The 17,251-nt window shown below is 40.0% G+C and overlaps 1 protein-coding gene across 2 annotated transcripts in view; it reads right to left on the reverse strand.

Moving 5' to 3' along the window:
* Window positions 1-17,251, reverse strand: part of LOC125899466 (dehydrogenase/reductase SDR family member on chromosome X-like) — a 53,844-nt gene that overhangs the window by 33,107 nt on the left and 3,486 nt on the right. Inside the window, exon 3 of one of the 2 annotated variants that reach the window (XM_049593838.1) lies at window positions 14,680-14,751. The exons of the other annotated variant lie outside the window; for it this stretch is intronic. Coding sequence (XP_049449795.1) covers window positions 14,680-14,751 — 72 coding nt within the window. The remainder of the gene's footprint in view (window positions 1-14,679; window positions 14,752-17,251) is intronic. 2 annotated transcript variants of the gene reach the window in all.

Raw genomic sequence — 17,251 nt, forward strand, 5'->3', positions numbered from 1 at the left:
AGAGGAGACTGCGCAAATCAGGACTTCATGGTCAAATAGCTGCTAGGAAACCACTGCTAAGGAGAGGCAACAAGCAGAAGAGATTTGTTTGGGCCAAGAAACACAAGGAATGGACATTAGACCAGTGGAAATCTGTGCTTTGGTCTGATGAGTCCAAATTTGAGATCTTTGGTTCCAACCGCCGTGTCTTTGTGAGACAGAAAAGGTGAACGGATGGATTCCACATGCCTGGTTCCCACTGTGAAGCATGGAGGAGGAGGTGTGATGGTGTGGGGTGTTTTGCTGGTGACACTGTTGGGGATTTATTCAAAATTGAAGGCACACTGAACCAGCATGGCTACCACAGCATCCTGCAGCGACATGCCATCCCATCCGGTTTGCGTTTAGTTGGACGATCATTTATTTTTCAACAGGACAATGACCCCAAACACACCTCCAGGCTGTGTAAGGGCTATTTGACCAAGAAGGAGAGTGATGGAGTGCTGCGGCAGATGACCTGGCCTCCACAGTCACCGGACCTGAACCCAATCGAGATGGTTTGGGGTGAGCTGGACCGCAGAGTGAAGGCAAAGGGGCCAACAAGTGCTAAACACCTCTGGGAACTCCTTCAAGACTGTTGGAAAACCATTTCAGGTGACTACCTCTTGAAGCTCATGGAGAGAATGCCAAGAGTGTGCAAAGCAGTAATCAGAGCAAAGGGTGGCTATTTTGAAGAAACTAGAATATAAAACATGTTTTCAGTTATTTCACCTTTTTTTGTTAAGTACATAACTCCACATGTGTTCATTCATAGTTTTACTGCCTTCAGTGAGAATCTACAATGTAAATAGTCATGAAAATAAAGAAAACGCATTGAATGAGAAGGTGTGTCCAAACTTTTGGCCTGTACTGTACATCTACAGGGCTCAACATTAAGCATTTTACTTGCTGACAGCCAAACTTACTTGTCAGAAATCAAAAATGTATAAAATATGTATTAAAAAATAAATAAATAAAAACTTAAGAAAATTAAGAAGATTGATTAACATATAATTAACAGATAGCATCACATGGCTTGGCTGATTCTAACTTAAAACATTGCCCCTTGGCCAGTTTGAGGTGTCTGGAGGAACATTTTAAGCCAAAAACAAGATGGTCACTTGTTACTCCATTCTACACTGCATTTGAGATCAGAGCTGCAACACAGACTGACACACGAACTCTTACAAGTCAACAGACTCTACCCAAGGTGTCAATGTCGGCTAATTGATGGCTAACAACAACAGATGTTTTCAACATGGAAAAATGGAAACATAATCACAGAAGACATTCAGTTTTGGATTTATCATTATTGATTTGTTTTATAAAGTCTCCAAAAAGACATCAAAGTTGAAGGCTGGATTACAGAGCCTCCGAAAGGGATATGATTGCACCAGACAACGGTTAGCTTCTGGGCTAAAAAACCCCCCAAAGGAATAGTAAGTCTCTCTCATGCAGCATTCCAGATCAGTAATGTTCTTTCTTCTAAGTTTCAAGTGTGTTAGATTTTTCTCATCAGTGCCTGGTGGTGAGACAGACTGGCTGCAACTCAGCAGGACAGCTCTACTTTAGCGATAGAGTGCGCAGGTTGTTTTCAGTTAGATGAGACATCATATTTATATTTCATTTGCCTGATCGAACAACTGCATGAGGCATTCACCTACCTAACACAAACTCAACTGGCCCCTGGCAAGCATCACTGCCGAGCCATATACCTGTTTAAAGTACAACTACTGAAAAAAAAACTTCTCTGCCTCGTTGCAGCTCATTTCATTTGTCCTCTCATCCAGGATGTGAGATGCGGAGCTGGAACAGCCGCAGTGACCACAAAAAAAACCATCACAACATTTAGCCAGCACAACACTGATGCGACAAAACAGATAAAAATCGGACACCGCCATCTGTGAATGTCATCTTATTTGTAGATATGCCATTGGCATTGGATGATAAATCGGTGCATTACTTTAAGATATCAAATAAGAAGTAAGCCCGATGGTAAATGACACTATGATTCAAGCAATCCAGGAAAGAGAACAACATTTTCAAAACAGCTGTTGTCTCATTTTGGAATTTGACCGGGAAACAACAGACCAACTAGTTGTCAACAAAACATAATACTGGGTGTTAATATTTTTCTCTTAAAAGGAGAGGACCGTAGCATGTTGATAAGAAACAGAAAACACCCACTGCACCAAATACCAATCAAACTTCCGCTCTGTTATTAAAGTAAGATAAAGAGCAATAACTTTAATTTGTAAATGGGTGAACTATAAATAATCCTAACAATACCTAACCTAAAATAACAGGCACATTAAACATGTTAAACACGTATCAGAAACTTCACAAAACCGTGTGTTGTACTTTTAACATTAGATGCAGCGCATTATTATTTAAATATCTTTAACACGCTCAGATGCCCTGGTGAAAAACAGTCACAGACTCTCTGACTCAGGACAGAGTTTCTGTTTACAGAGGATGTTTGCATACAAATGAACCCCTGCCTCTATGAAAGAGAGAAGAAAGTATTTAGACTCAGAGGTTAAAAATATCAGACAGTCACACGGAGATGAAAGAGCTGAGAGCTGGTGTCTAATACTGACCCTCGTTTTCAAGGGAACCACTTCAAGACAGTCACATAAGGGCACCCGCAAACACACACACAAACTTCATGCACTCACTCCCTCCAAATTAGTGCTGACAGTTAGTCAATTAAGAGATTAGTCAATTGACAAAACACTGGTTGATGGAAGTTTTGTCGAACATTCGCCGGTTCCCAAATAAACGTGCGGATTTGCTGCGTACTGACACACAGATTCTGTGAAAACACACACAAATGCAAACTCTCTTTTTACTCAAACTCACACTCACAAATAGCCCACACTCTCATTTCCTCTCTGCATACACACACACACACACACACACACACACACAAATCTAGGATTATCATGCAGGCCTTTTCAAGGGCACAGCATCATTTACCCTGATGCACTGCAGTTCAAGGATGCAGCGCCTCTGAGTGACGTGTCACAAAGGGTCACACAAGCAGGACAGACATACAGTGATCTCGCGCTAAAAAATTTCATTGAATAAATCGTTGCTCTTCAACAGGCTGCTCTGCTTATGCACCAACAGTCACTGAGAACACTGCATGTCATTAAATACACATTTCTGCACAACTGCATTCAGCCAAAGCTCTCCATTAAAATAGCCACTGATTAAAAATATGCCCCGAGGTATTAATTTGCCTACTAAATATTTTTGGCTGGGGGTTAAAAATGTAACCTAATTAATTTACTTAAATAATCTTGCTGCAGCTGAACAAACGGATAAACTCGGCATGACGCAGACGAAGAAAGTCCTAACATACACACTTGGAAAATTATATCACACCTGGAAGAAAGTTCAATATTAATCAAGTCTGTGTGTTAACTAGAGAGCTGAAGACACCGTGGTTTGCTTAATTTGCAAATGCAACATCTAAATTGCGTGTTGGAGCTATTCCCACACATCCATGCAGTACTTCTGAGCATCATCTCCGGTTATATAAGATTTTATACAGGCTGCCATTAGTATGTGTGCCCTGCTGCCCATCCTGGATGTGGGACAGTGTAAGAAGGCAGCAAATTCTCACCACTTGCACAAGATGTCCACAGGTGTCAGACACTAAAATATAAAGGACCTTTTCAAGGTAAATTTAACACTGATGTTGGGGAAAATCATCTTTTTCTTATTCAAGCATAAGTGTAATATGGTAAGTTAGGTTAATTTACATATAAAGTAAAAAGAGAGTATTAGGTTCAGTGGTAAGATTAATAACATCAGAAATGAGGACTTTCAAGCAGAACTTTCAAAGCTTAAGTCCATCCTCTCTCTCAATGACACGAAGTCCGTAATCATCGCATTAATCTCCTCAAGGCACAACTACAGCAACTCTGTACCTGGGCACCATCTTTGTCTCGCCTGCAGCTGGTGCAGAATGCTGCAGCGAGACTTCCCACTTGTACCAGAATAAGGGCCAGCATTACACCACTACACACTACCTATTAAATACAGGATTGATTTTACGGTTCTTTTACTTGTTTTTAAAGCCGTACATGGACTTTCACCACTGTACATCGCTGAACGTCTCTACCCCTACTCCAGCTCTGGGCCTCTTAGATCTTCTGAACAATGTCTTTTACCTGTCCTTTGATTGAAGCTAGTGGATAAGGGAAGTCGTGCCTTTGCAGTGGCTGCTCCAAAGTTATGGAATAGCCTTACGCTTTCAATCAAATGTTCCTCCCTCTATTGACATTTTCAAGACAAATCTAAAGACGTACATGTTGTCAATGGCCTTTGGTTGCTCTTAGTGGTTTTAGTATTTTAGTATATTGTAATCTTTATGTATTTAATCGAGATTCACAGGTTTATTCAGATTTAGATTTGTGCGCATACAATGTTGCTTTGTATTTTCTACTGCCATTAATTGTTGTAATTTTTATTTAAATTTTAACTACTATTTGTGTGCCATTCATTTTAACTTGGAAAGCAGTTTTGGTCAACTCTGTAGTAAAGTACTACAAAGTAAATTTGATTTGATTTGAAGAGCTTTACTCATTTTAACATTACAACAAATAAATTAAAAGATGTTAAAAGTTATGAATAGAATTAGATCAAATGTTTTTAGCAATTAAGACCTGACAAATTCAACTTTAAGACTATTACATGGCTTTTAAGGCCTAATATTTATATAACTAATGACATTTTAAGACACCCTTTTACGAGATCTGGCTTATTGGTGTTGGGTTGAAACATTTCCTAAGATAAATCTGGAAAATATGTACACTTCTTGTGTCTGCTATGGTAAATGCAATAATGTAACTGTAAATAATGTAACTAATGTAATAACTTTAAAAGGACAAAGACGATTTCCTTTGCAAAACCACCGACTCAGACCCACATATCACAGTGTGTTACAAAAACCTAAGTAATAAAGTAATGTGTTCAGCTATTACTGTGCATATTTAAAAGGCTGCTAAACTTTTTCTCTTATTGGCATCAGCCTTCACTCATGACTTTATGAAATGTAGGCACTGGCACTGCTTAGGAGACAGATGGAGACAAGAAATTTTGCAGATATTGATTTCTTTATGATAGCTGAATTGCCTTGTCTGGATATTAAAATATTATGTCCAATTAGGAGAATGAAAACACTAAGTCTTGCTTTCATTTTTTTTAAAACCATGACAAGGCTATCAAGATGCCCCGTTTCCTTGTTATATCATTACGGTAATTAAGTTACTGAATTCACTCTGGGGATCAATAACGGCTTGTCTTATCTTGAGTCTACAATGGCTGTTGTGTTTGTCAAAAAAAAAGGTTATGCATTTAATTACTCAAGAACAAAGGCATTTGTTCTGCACATTTGCTATTTTTGTTCAGTTTGAAATGTTACATTTTACATTCATTTACTTTCTTGGTGGGATCTTCTAGTGTTGCTTTGCACAATATGCACACACACTGTAACTCATGTATTTCCAGTCGTTCTATTTATTCTCTTCCATTCATATTTTGCAGCTGCAAGGACTTTTTCCAACATGAATTATTTTAAGCTTTATTATCTAATCTTAAAAATACTCCAAAAGGGATTATTTTAATTCAAGACCTACTCAAAAACACTTCAAGCACAGTAGCACCCTGGTTAATATCCAACTGATATTTCACAGAGCAGATGCTCAAACCGTAAACTCTCCTCACACTGGCGCTATGCTACCACTCCACCTGAAATATGCATCCACTCCATTATCACAGAGGGATCCACTTTACCATAAATATTCTCACTTCATGAATTATCTCAAGAGGTGTGGTTATTTGAAATGGAGATTCACTCAACGTCCTGTGGGATCAGCAGCTTCGATACAGATGGGATTGTACAACAGACACTTAACCAACTTCTTCATATATTGATTTTCTGTGTGTAATCATACATAGGGCTCAAGTCTCATTTATGTTCAGTTCGAACCGTCTCCAAGGATACTCTGACATTGACTCTGTGGTGTACACGCTGAATGAATAAAGCAGAGTTTTCTTTAAAGTTTTGAAGCTCGTGAACTGAATGAAAAATGTGGTCTCGCCCTGGAAACCAAGAGCGAGAAAACATATTGCTGTTCTGTGCACGGCATCTTGCAGGTGTTTCGATCCTGCGGTGGAAAGAAAACAATTTTGTGCAAAAGTAAATTAAGAACATTATGCATTATGAACAGCTTTTAATGGGTCGCTTTCAGTAGTCATCATTGTCAGCTCAAATGTCTGTTACTTGTCTAATTGGAATGCATAACAACATGTTTCCTCCTCATATTCCTCTTTGATGGCTGTCTTGACTCGACACAGTCAAGCAGCTGTGATATAAATTATAATTATCAGGCTACACTGGTGCATACGCAGTTCAGTAATTATTTTCCCAATTAATGGATTGAATGCTCAGTCTGTAAAATGTCAGAAAACAGTGAAAAATGCTCACTGTAGTTTGGTTCATCTGGTCAGGACCAAGGGACAAAATTATTCACTGTTGCACTGTTGTTCTGGTTCGGCTCCTGTTCACACTGACTTTTTACAAACAAACCAAGATTAGTAAACATGAAGTTATGAATTATTGGAGAGATTTGGCATCTGCCATCCTGCATCATACATGCACCATTATGACTCGTGGGGAAATCAAATTCTGGGGACTGACAGAAGTTTATGCAGCATTTTAGTGCTTCTGGTGTCTATATTTATGTTGTCTGCTGTCACGTAGAGTTCATGAAGAAATAACTGAGCACAATTAGTATTGTTAGACTGTAAATTGACCGCAGGTTAATGACTAACAGGTAGAGACAGGATGACATAGGAGGCATCTTGTACGGTAATAATTCGGGGCTAATTACTGTGGAATCACTGTCACAACCTTTTTAATGGGCTTGATGAACAGACAAAGTACAGAGTCGGATACCGGCATTGCTGTTTTAACAGCTGTCTAATCAGGGAGAATACCCACATTTATGTGCATGTGTGCTACCGTGGTTACCAAATGTTAAGCACAAGTACAGTAAGTTATGGCCTTATATAGGTCATTGAGACTGTGGACAGATTTCATTATAAGCATATGGCTTTATAAGTGGTTTAACTTTTGAAATCATACTAAAATCACATATCTGCTGTCATTAAATCGTGTTGTTGATTCTCATGCTTTCACACCACAAAGAAACCACACCAGAGTTCGCTTGGGAGTGGAAGGAGACCCACTTTTCCAAGCAGTCTTGGTTCTGTTGCTTGATCTGCACCAGGGTTCGATTGACAGCTTTCAGACCAGCCCAAACTAACGGCACTAACTGCGCAAACGGCCCTGAGTTTTGTTTCGACCAAAACAAACAGGTTAGGTGTGAAAGCGGTTCATATTTGTAAAACTGGAACCAGGAACTGTTTGCATTCATCCTTAAAACAGACATAACCATTTATTCAATTGTCAAAGCAGACATTATTTTGCTGTCAATCGACTTGAATCTAAAGGACTTTATTGACTGAGTCCTTCTTTACCGATATAGAACTCAACAGCCAATAATGTAATTCTAGTTTAGTTTATATTTTTAGACTGTTGTGCGGTGGTGTGCAATCTTTTATTACACGCCATGAAATCAGTTTCTTTAAAGATATGAGTGCATAATCTGTGAGAAGAAAGTTACCGAACCCTAACCCCTAACAATCACACTCAGCAAGTTAAATTTTCCTACCTTCTTTTCTTCGCCTCTCTATTATAGTTGCATTAAGTTGCAGTGAAGGTACTGCATAAACAGTGGTGGAAAAAAGTTTTCGGACACCCCATGCATTTGTGAAATATTGCATTAAGAATCACTCTTAGGTCTTCAAGTGCAATTTCTTTTAGTACAGTCACAGCCAAAATACTAAATAAATCCTAAAAAAGCCATTAAAAACTTAAAATTGATTGGTTCCATAAAAATACATAAGAAATTTTGAGTATTGGGTCATTTTGGTACCAGTGATGAAGGTCGTTCTTTTTATTAAAAGACACAATTTTGTTGCCAAGCTTCGTGTCTACATAAAGCCAGCACATTTGAAAGTTCTTCAGACACAAAATGGCTAAAACAAGGAACCTAACGCAGGAAACACGCCTGAAGATAAAGATTCTCAGCCAGGAAGGGTACAGCTGCCGCCAGATAGCCAGGAAGTGCAGATGCAGTCCTTCAGCAGTTGGATACACTCTGCAGAAATACAGACGAACCAACAGCTTGGAAGACAAACCAAGATCTGGGCGTCAAGGGTTTCTTCAGCAAGAAATGACCGCATCCTGATCCGCATGTGCATGCAAAACCGCCGAATGACATCACAGGAGCTTCAGCAGCAGTGGTCAAACCAAACTGGTGTCCAGTGTTCCACCCGCACTGTACGTGGCCGACTTTAGATCATGGCTTAAGGTCCTACAAGGCTATCAAGAAGCCCCTGATCAATGAGAGACAGAGGTTAGCCCGGCGTCGTTGGGCCCAGGCACACAAGAACTGGACAGCCAGGAATTGGAAGAAGATTTTGTGGTCAGATGAGTCCAGTTTCCAGCTTTATCTTCCTCCTACTAATGTGAGGGTACGAAGAAGGCCAGGCGAAGCATTATCTCCAGCATGTACAGTACCTACTGTCAAGCATGGTGGAGGCAGTATCATGGTTTGGGGATGCATGAGTGCTGCTGGTGTTGGTCATCTCACTGTCTGTGATGGCACATTGAACTCTACCAAGTATTGTACCATTCTCGAAACCCACATGCTCCCTTCTGCGCGTGCACTGTTCCGTCAAGGTAAAAACTGGATGTTTCAACAAGATAATGCCCCTTGCCACACATCCAAGGCCAGCAGAACTTGGCTGCAGGAGGACAGTATCCAGGTCTTAGAGTGACCAGCTCAATCCCCGGACATGAGCCCCATTGAAAATCTGTGGTGGATTATCAAAAGGTCTGTTTCAAAGCATAAACAAAAGAATTTAGAAGAATTAAAAGCAGTAATTCAAGAAGAATGGGACAAGATTACACCTCAACAGTGTGAAAGGCTCGTGGGGAACATGCCAGCCAGGATTAGAGCTCTACTATGTGCCAATGGCAGGACTACTAAATATTAATTTGATGATGTGATGGTTTATTTATTTTTTGTTCAGTTTTGAACACATTCTCTGTTATTTGTTGACTTTGATACCGACAATGTTGAGAACTGACATATTGAAACTGTCAAGAATTTAGTTTTGTTAGTTTTTCTTGTAAACAATAAGCAAAAAAATATAATTTGTATTTGTTTGTATCTGTCTAATGCAGCCACACCTTTTAAAACACAAAAAAGATTTTTCCACAAATATTTCATGATAATATTTGAGATTGTGTAAAATTTTAAGGGTGTCCGAAAACTTTTTTCCATCACTGAATTTGCTTTAGATTTGTATGTTTTTTATTCTTCACCTGGGTTGATCATTTTTGCCTAAAAAAATAAATAAAATATAAGATAAAAGCCATTCTTTCATGCCAAAAAAAGGAAAATGTAGTGTTTGTCTGACCAATAACGAGTTGTAATTAATGCAAATACACATCATAATGTCTGACTTTGGCTCCTTACCAATAACATGCAAATACAGTTCAAGTGATTTTTACAGTATTTAAAATTCCTGTTAAGCTGTTCCAAGTGAAGCACTCTCTGCATGACTATAGGTCTCTCAGTAACTGTAGACTACAAGCAGAGGGTAAAGAGTAAAACTGGATCCTATTAGTTTAATGGGAGCAGCAGAAATGACATCAAGCCCCACGGGAGTGAACATTTGAGGAGATGCTAATGGCAGTTAGCCCAGCTGCCAGTTGTGAAGTGTTACTGAGAAATGTTAGAAGAAAAGGAAAATGCACTTCATTAAAACATAAAGCTCTCGCAAAACCCTCCAGACAATTGAACAAAGCACAACAATACAAACAATTAAACAGGATGCCATCTTACCACTCCTGTGTCTCCACCACAGAGAAAACTACAGATGTAACCAATCGGGATATAAACAGCTTCTGATGCTTTCGGGCAGATTATGATTAGGCACTGTCACTGTAACAGATCAGTTGAACAGTTGTTTACCAGGCTCTGCATAACAAATAACTGAGTTTTTTCTCATAGAAATGTTACTGTAATGATATTTTCATATTTACATTTATGTACTAACACACACGTGGTATGCCCTAGTGTCCTGGGGGTTAAGATGGGCCATAAAGTCCCCGAATCAGGACCTTTTTTTGGAATGTTACTGCAATCTCTGACTCTGCTCGTTTCCTGTCATCTATCTTACTTTCTACATCTCCGTAGCTTATATGCCGTTTCCACCAAAATAAGTGTGTGAACTCAGGTTTTTAAAACACAAGTAAACCTGCTAAAAATAGGCTATAGACTCCTTTCTCACTGCCAGTAGTACATGTGTACACGGCTCTGCAGTAGATGAGTATGCCTTTCTGTGTGTGTTTGTGTGGGGGATTTTTTCGGTCAACGTCAAGGAAGTCAACATCTCTCTTTCAAACTCAGTGCAGACTAATTTGGAACAATGTTTGAGTGCTGCTTGGGTGAAGACGAACTGTGCTTTGTGATGGCGCGTCATTGCATCCCGCCAGTCAAGGGGCTAAAATTAGCATGTTCGCCTACGTGTTGTGTTCCCATAAATGCCGATCGGAGCCGGAGGCAATAAATACCCATCATTATGGCAGAGTCATTTGGCCCAGGTGTGATCGTCAATTTAAATATTCCCATTGCATTAAAAAGCCAGATGTTGGTGGGTGTTAGTGGGTTTCTTGTGCAGTGGGAAAGGGGCTTTAGAGGGACTGCAGGCTCCTGCGTGGACATCGGAGCACCACCAAAAAGATGAAGATTGTAAGCTCCTCTGTGAACCCTGCTGTGTTTGTCAGTTTTGGATATCAGGAACTTGGAATTATGCTTCTGCTAAGATACCCACAAATATTTGTCAACCTACAACGAGAAAGGCTGCATGCGCTAGGGCTCTCTCTGTGAAGAAATTTCCTTCCGGTGACTAAGGGTATCTCAGCAGTGCAATATGCCGTATTACCGCCATTTTTTTTGTTGTTGTTTTCGCAAATTCCTTAATTTATCCTGATTTTAGTACATTGTAAATAAGCTTTATTGTTAGACTATTATTAAGAATATTTTTGCTTTCTAAATGAGAAAGATGAGTTTAAGACTAATCAAATACTTGTCTATTGTTACTTTATATGCTTAGGTTGATAGAGAATAAAGGCAAAAGTTAAAAAAAAAAAAAACAAAAACCATAAAAAAGAAAATGGTTGTGTGCCTCTTCTGGATGAAGAGGAGGCTGAAGCATGTAGGGAGAGAGAACGGACCCACCAGTCTATGTGGGTTCAGTTTTAATTTCCTCTCCAATGTTGTTGTTCGGCGATGTGATGATTAGTCTTGTGGTATATGTCCTACTCCACTGTGATTGGATGGCTGGGCAAAAAGTGACAGAAAAAATAATCACTTAGCACCTCGTCACATGAAAAAAAACCCCACAACAAATATGGAGGTAACGGTTGTGAAGGATATCTGCCATCCTCTGCAGCTGGCTTGTCAATATTGCCGTATCGCAATATTGTGGTTATCCCAACAGCCCTAGCACAGACGTTGTAAAACTTAACGTGTCATGACGACCCATGTGTCAGAAAAGAAAGTAAATATTATACAAGCTGTAGATGGAAGTACAAAAGAAACGGCCTTACGAACGTCTCTGAACAATTCCAGTGCATGTTGGCTTATGTGCAGCCTGGAAAAGCATGTTTCAGCCATAAGTAGTCGGGATATGATACTGTATCTCCCTCTGAGAAGTGAATTTATTTTCTGCTTTTGCAACACCACATAACAAAAGCCCAAGGAAAACCTGTGAAGCTAAACAGAGCTTTCCAGAGCTTTCCAACTAACTCTTGTATACACACACACACACACACACACACACACCATATATCAGCATTGAAAACTAATGCTCCAGGGAAACTTCCTCGCCTTAGCTCACTGACAACAACATAGCGCCCAGAATACTAAACTTTCCTTATAGCGAGAGGTTCTTCCTCTAACAGTCATCTGTTATCAACAACAACAGCTAGCCCAGATATGACAGCCGATCGGTTTGAGAGAAAAACACGTTCTTTGGTTAAAAAGAGGCCCTATTTACAGACTCATCAATGTGCACCAAATGATTCACTCCAGAGCCTCGAATCAGAGGGCTCAACAAAAAGCTGAAGTGTGTGAAGGAGCTGAACCGTTAATCACAGACAGAGCCTTGGAGTGCATAACATTAAAGAGAAAGACAGGGAAGACATCAGAGGTGTAGTGATCAACATATTTTAGCAAGTGGCTCGGGGGATGCAGAATGATTGAGTGATCAATGTAGTACGTCACCCTCTAAATGCGTCACTTGATGACACTTCAAAAAAAGAGGAGATATGTTTAGATAGATATAAATATATATGGGTAATCTGAGTTTATTCAGATGAATCTACAGTACACACACAAATACAATTTGTATTTCTATGTCTTCGCAGTTTCACATAGAAGCTGAAATACAATATAAAGCATGAAGCAGCCACTTCCTCTGCAAGACGTGGCTGTACTGCATTTATCTGCAGTACAGACAGTAACAGTAAATATTATTAAATAATTAGTTGAACAATACCAGACCTTGTTTTATGCAAAAAAAAGCCTCTCATAATCCTAAATTTACATTAACACTGGGTTTGATAGCAGCCTTTTAATCCCAGCTGATCCCAAAAGGTCTTTACATCATCTCACAGTGGAGCATCACACATATTTTCTAATGATGAAAACAAACTGTTTTTGATGTTATTCCAAACTTTAAGACGGATCAACGGCAGTGTCAAGAGGCATCTGAATGTGCTGTTGACTGTCTTATCATAATTAAGGATCTCTGACAGCGACAGGCTTTTAAGTAGGCACACATAGAAGATCCCTTTAATTTGACTAGCACTGCAGGGCGGTGGTTTTGTTCACTGTACAGTGCACATTATTTTATTAGAAGAAGAAGATGCATCTGTAGCCTAGCAGCTCAATAACCCCACCATCATGGATCATGGATGCCACTCTGTTCAGTTAAAAGATGGACTGTGTTTTCCCACTCGACCCTTTTGGACTCCAGCCATGCAGATAGCTTTTATTTTGATTGTCTGTAATGTGAAATATGCCTCACTTAGCCACAGACCTCGCTGGTAACATTTTTCATAAAGAACATAGTGTAATAATAATAGTGAAAACCATCCCCACAGGTTTTGTGGGGTACTCTGCATAATCTGGACCAGTAATTCTTTAAAGTCCAGATAAACCAAAATCAATTATTTCTTAAATACATTACACATATTAGAAAATACTTGATAACGGGAAAAGTAAGGGAACTATATAGTACTGAATTGTGAAGTTGGACCATTAAACTGTTTTTCACAGTTCTGTAACCAGGGTCTTTTTGGGGGGCCTAAAAGTATGCACAATGACAAACTGAAGCTATCCTTAACATACCCCCTTACCTACTATATAAGTACAACGTTACTACTGACATTAGAACACAGAGCATCAGTGTAATTTTATTGATCCCCTGTGTGAGAGTGGCGAGTTTGCTAGGTTCAGCAAGTGCTCTTAGCTCTTTCAGTCTCATAAATACACAATTAAACATCTCTATTAAATGGCACAATCATATAAACACAAGCAAAATAGCCATCGTTAACGTTCGTTTCAGTCTTTCTGGCCAAACTGGGTACTCAGCCCGCAAGCAGTCACCGGTCACTGCTGTGGGTGTGTGCTTTGTGCTAACGTTAGCTCGTACCCTGGTTTGGTGGGTGTTTGTGCCGTGCAACCGTAGACTGTGTGTGCTGCTGAGTTCACTGGTAATGAGAGTCTGTTGCATTCATTTGACTCAGCCATTAAAAAGAGTCTGTTGCTGCGCAGTGGCTTGTTCTTTGGCTCAGTGGTCGTGTTTTTTGACTGTACTACTTGGTTAGCTGCTGAGGAGAGTCTGTATTAGGGCTGGGCCATATAACAACTATGTATGATACACTGATATATTTTCGAGTAAGGTATAGGTTTAGACAATACCGTTTATATTGATAAAGGGTCCAAAAAGCCATGCCAGTGTCCACCTCTCCTCTCACACTCTCCGCACAGCTCTGCCCCGCAACACTAAGAGCTACTCTGTTTTATCTGTCTGTTAAAGGGCCAGTGTGTCAAAATGGGTTGAAAACCGCTGAAAACAGTGACATCAGTGGTCAAATTCTAGATTGCAGGGCTCACTCGCTCACCCCTCCCGTCAGGTAAATGACGGTGGCCTCGTAGGGACAAAAAGCCTTGCGCAGACACGAGTTTTTCAGGAGTAGGTCTATCTAGTGACGAGGTGAATATTTATTTAGAAATCTAAACCATGTTACAATATTGTAATGAATCCCTCACGAGCAGGAGACCAGAGTAGCTTTCTGGAAAAAGGTCAGTTTATTTGAGCACTCCAAAAACTCTGGTAACAATCCAGGGGGTAGCACGTAAAAGACTCCGTCCCAAACTCTGACTCTTCTAGCGTAACACACACACTTCATACACACACACACACACACACACACTCACTTACAGTACCCAGCGGGGCAGCCCTCCCCTCTCTGCTTCACCAATCTCCAGCCCGCACACTGACTGACAGCATAGCCTGTAAACAAAACTCAGCTGTTTATTTACACAATAACTATCGGGCCGATAATTATCGGGCCGATAACAGGAAATTATACGTCATTCCGATAAGTCCGAAATCATGACGAATAGCCCCAATAACATATATAATTTTGTCAGCACGGCAGTGCCCCGCTCCCACTATGAGACCTGAATGGCCTGCAGTGTATGCTGCGTTCAAGTGATGTCGGCATAATCAGAAAAACTCTTTCTGACTGGGAAAATTCAAGAATACCCCCTCATGTCGGAAAACAACTCGTTAACTCGGTCATAATTTCACAGAGACGCGCACACTCTCTCTCTTTCACACACACACACACACACACACACACAGATGCACACACTCTCTCACACACTTTGCACGGTATACTGGTACCAACGGTAGACCACGGCACTAAAACGCCACAGTACATATCAGTGTGTGTCGCCGCTGCTAAATTATTGCCGCCGCTGCTGCTCCTTCAAAACATTTTTGCAAATGCACCACCACTCTGAGACATCTGTGCACTTGCACAGCGCAGCAGCCAGTATAGTGAGGAGAACAGCGGTGTGGGGAGTGGGGGAAGGCTCCTATGTAGGGATGTGCCGAATATATTCGGCCAAATATTGCAAAAAAACACACACTCGGTATTCGGTGGAATAAGCGAAAAGCAAGGCCGAATAATAGCGGCGTGTTTTGATAAATGTCAGCAGTGTGGCGATAAACAGTAACGGCGAATCCCGCGGTTGTGGGTTGAACGGGGGTCACAGACACGGACAGGAATACGTATTCCTGTCAAATACGGCGGCGCATTATAACGGCTTACCAGCGAAGAAGTCCGGCTCCAGGTGAATAACTGTCATGACTGCCCAAAAGTACCTGAACAGCTGAGCCATGGCGGCACACAGTATGTGGCGTATCAGAGGAGAAACTTTAGGGACTGTTCGTTACTTGTGAAAGGACTTGTCAGGGGAGGAGGGTGGCTGGTTGATTTTCATTTCATTTATTTATTTTATTTTGATCCCCTCTATGTTAATCACTTATTGATGCTGTTTTTGAAGTATGAATAAGTCAATAAGTAATTTATTCCATTGAAATATCATTGTACTATAGAAAAGTGATTTATCTTTTTATAAATGACAAAAGGCACATCTGCCTCATTTTTGCTGTGGTATAGTGATACTACTCAGAACTGTGATACTGTCACTGGTATCGTACCGTGGGTCCCAATTTTGGTACCGTGACAACACTATCTCAAACACACACACAGACTCTGTGTCTCTGTCTCTCTCTCCTAATATGAGATAAAAGAACAACTGAACCCCATTTACCTTAGTGAAAAGGTATTCATTTGTATGGAACCATAAGCCAAAATTCTTTAAACTTATTTTTTTGTTACTATGGAATGCACTTTTTCAGTTTGTTTACATAGACAAGTCTAACTTGTTCAGTGCAATCATTTTCTATATATATTTATTTTTTTGACCTTCTGGAATGAACTTTTTCAGTTTGTAATCCCGATGCATGTATTTGCATCAGTTCAAGGGGTCTTTATTTTTATATCAGTAAGTAATGCACCTTATTTAAATTGATGTTCATTTGAGATATCAAATAGATTTTTTGTTTGATATCTTTTCGAAAATGTTTATGTATATATATATATATATATATATATATATATATAACGTATATGTGTGTGTTACCAGTTATCGGTATCGGCCTTTAGGAGCTGAAAGTTATCGGTTATCGGTATCGGTTTAAAAGAAAAGTTATCGTGCATCCCTAGCCGGAGCATACAGATGCTGAGCGGGCGAGAAGAGAGGCTGAATCCTCCGCTCCCATTTTACTGCACAGAATGGGATTCAGTGCTACTGCTACCATCGTTGGGGAGATATATCATCAGGAGGAAAAGCGCCGCAGAGAGTACATCACAAGGAGTGAAGTTGCGTCTTCTTTTCCTCACAGATGACGGTTCGGGTTCATTCTCTCCTGCTGCGTGGTAAGTGTGGTCCATTCGCAAACTTTATTACTAAAAAAACTTTTCACTACTCTATATCGAGGAACTACTAACACTCTCTGCTGTTTCCTCCTCCTTCTTCCTTCCTTCCACTGTCTTCGTTGGTTTATTTATACACGCGAAACGCGTTCTCTGGCTGGCTGGATTGTCCGCTCGGGCTGCCGTACATACATGGTGGTGCAAGATGGCAACCTCTCTAAAGCAAGGCCCTTACTATATATATATATGTATAAAAGCATAATTATAAGGCTACAACAACCAAACGAATTTTATTTTATAGCGATTATACACTTATATAAACATATTAATGGGTAGAATATTCAGATTCAGATTCAGATTTGACAATAAACCCTGCCAAATATTACACACTGGCCCTTTAATTAGTCTACAGTGCGACATTGGTCTGTATGTTGCACATGCTATGCTAAATCAGTCTTTGAGATAAATGAAATTACCACAGTAACATGTGCAATACAGTGCTGC

Source organism: Epinephelus fuscoguttatus, linkage group LG13 (assembly GCF_011397635.1).
Source record: "Epinephelus fuscoguttatus linkage group LG13, E.fuscoguttatus.final_Chr_v1".
Taxonomy (NCBI): Eukaryota; Metazoa; Chordata; class Actinopteri; order Perciformes; family Serranidae; genus Epinephelus; species Epinephelus fuscoguttatus.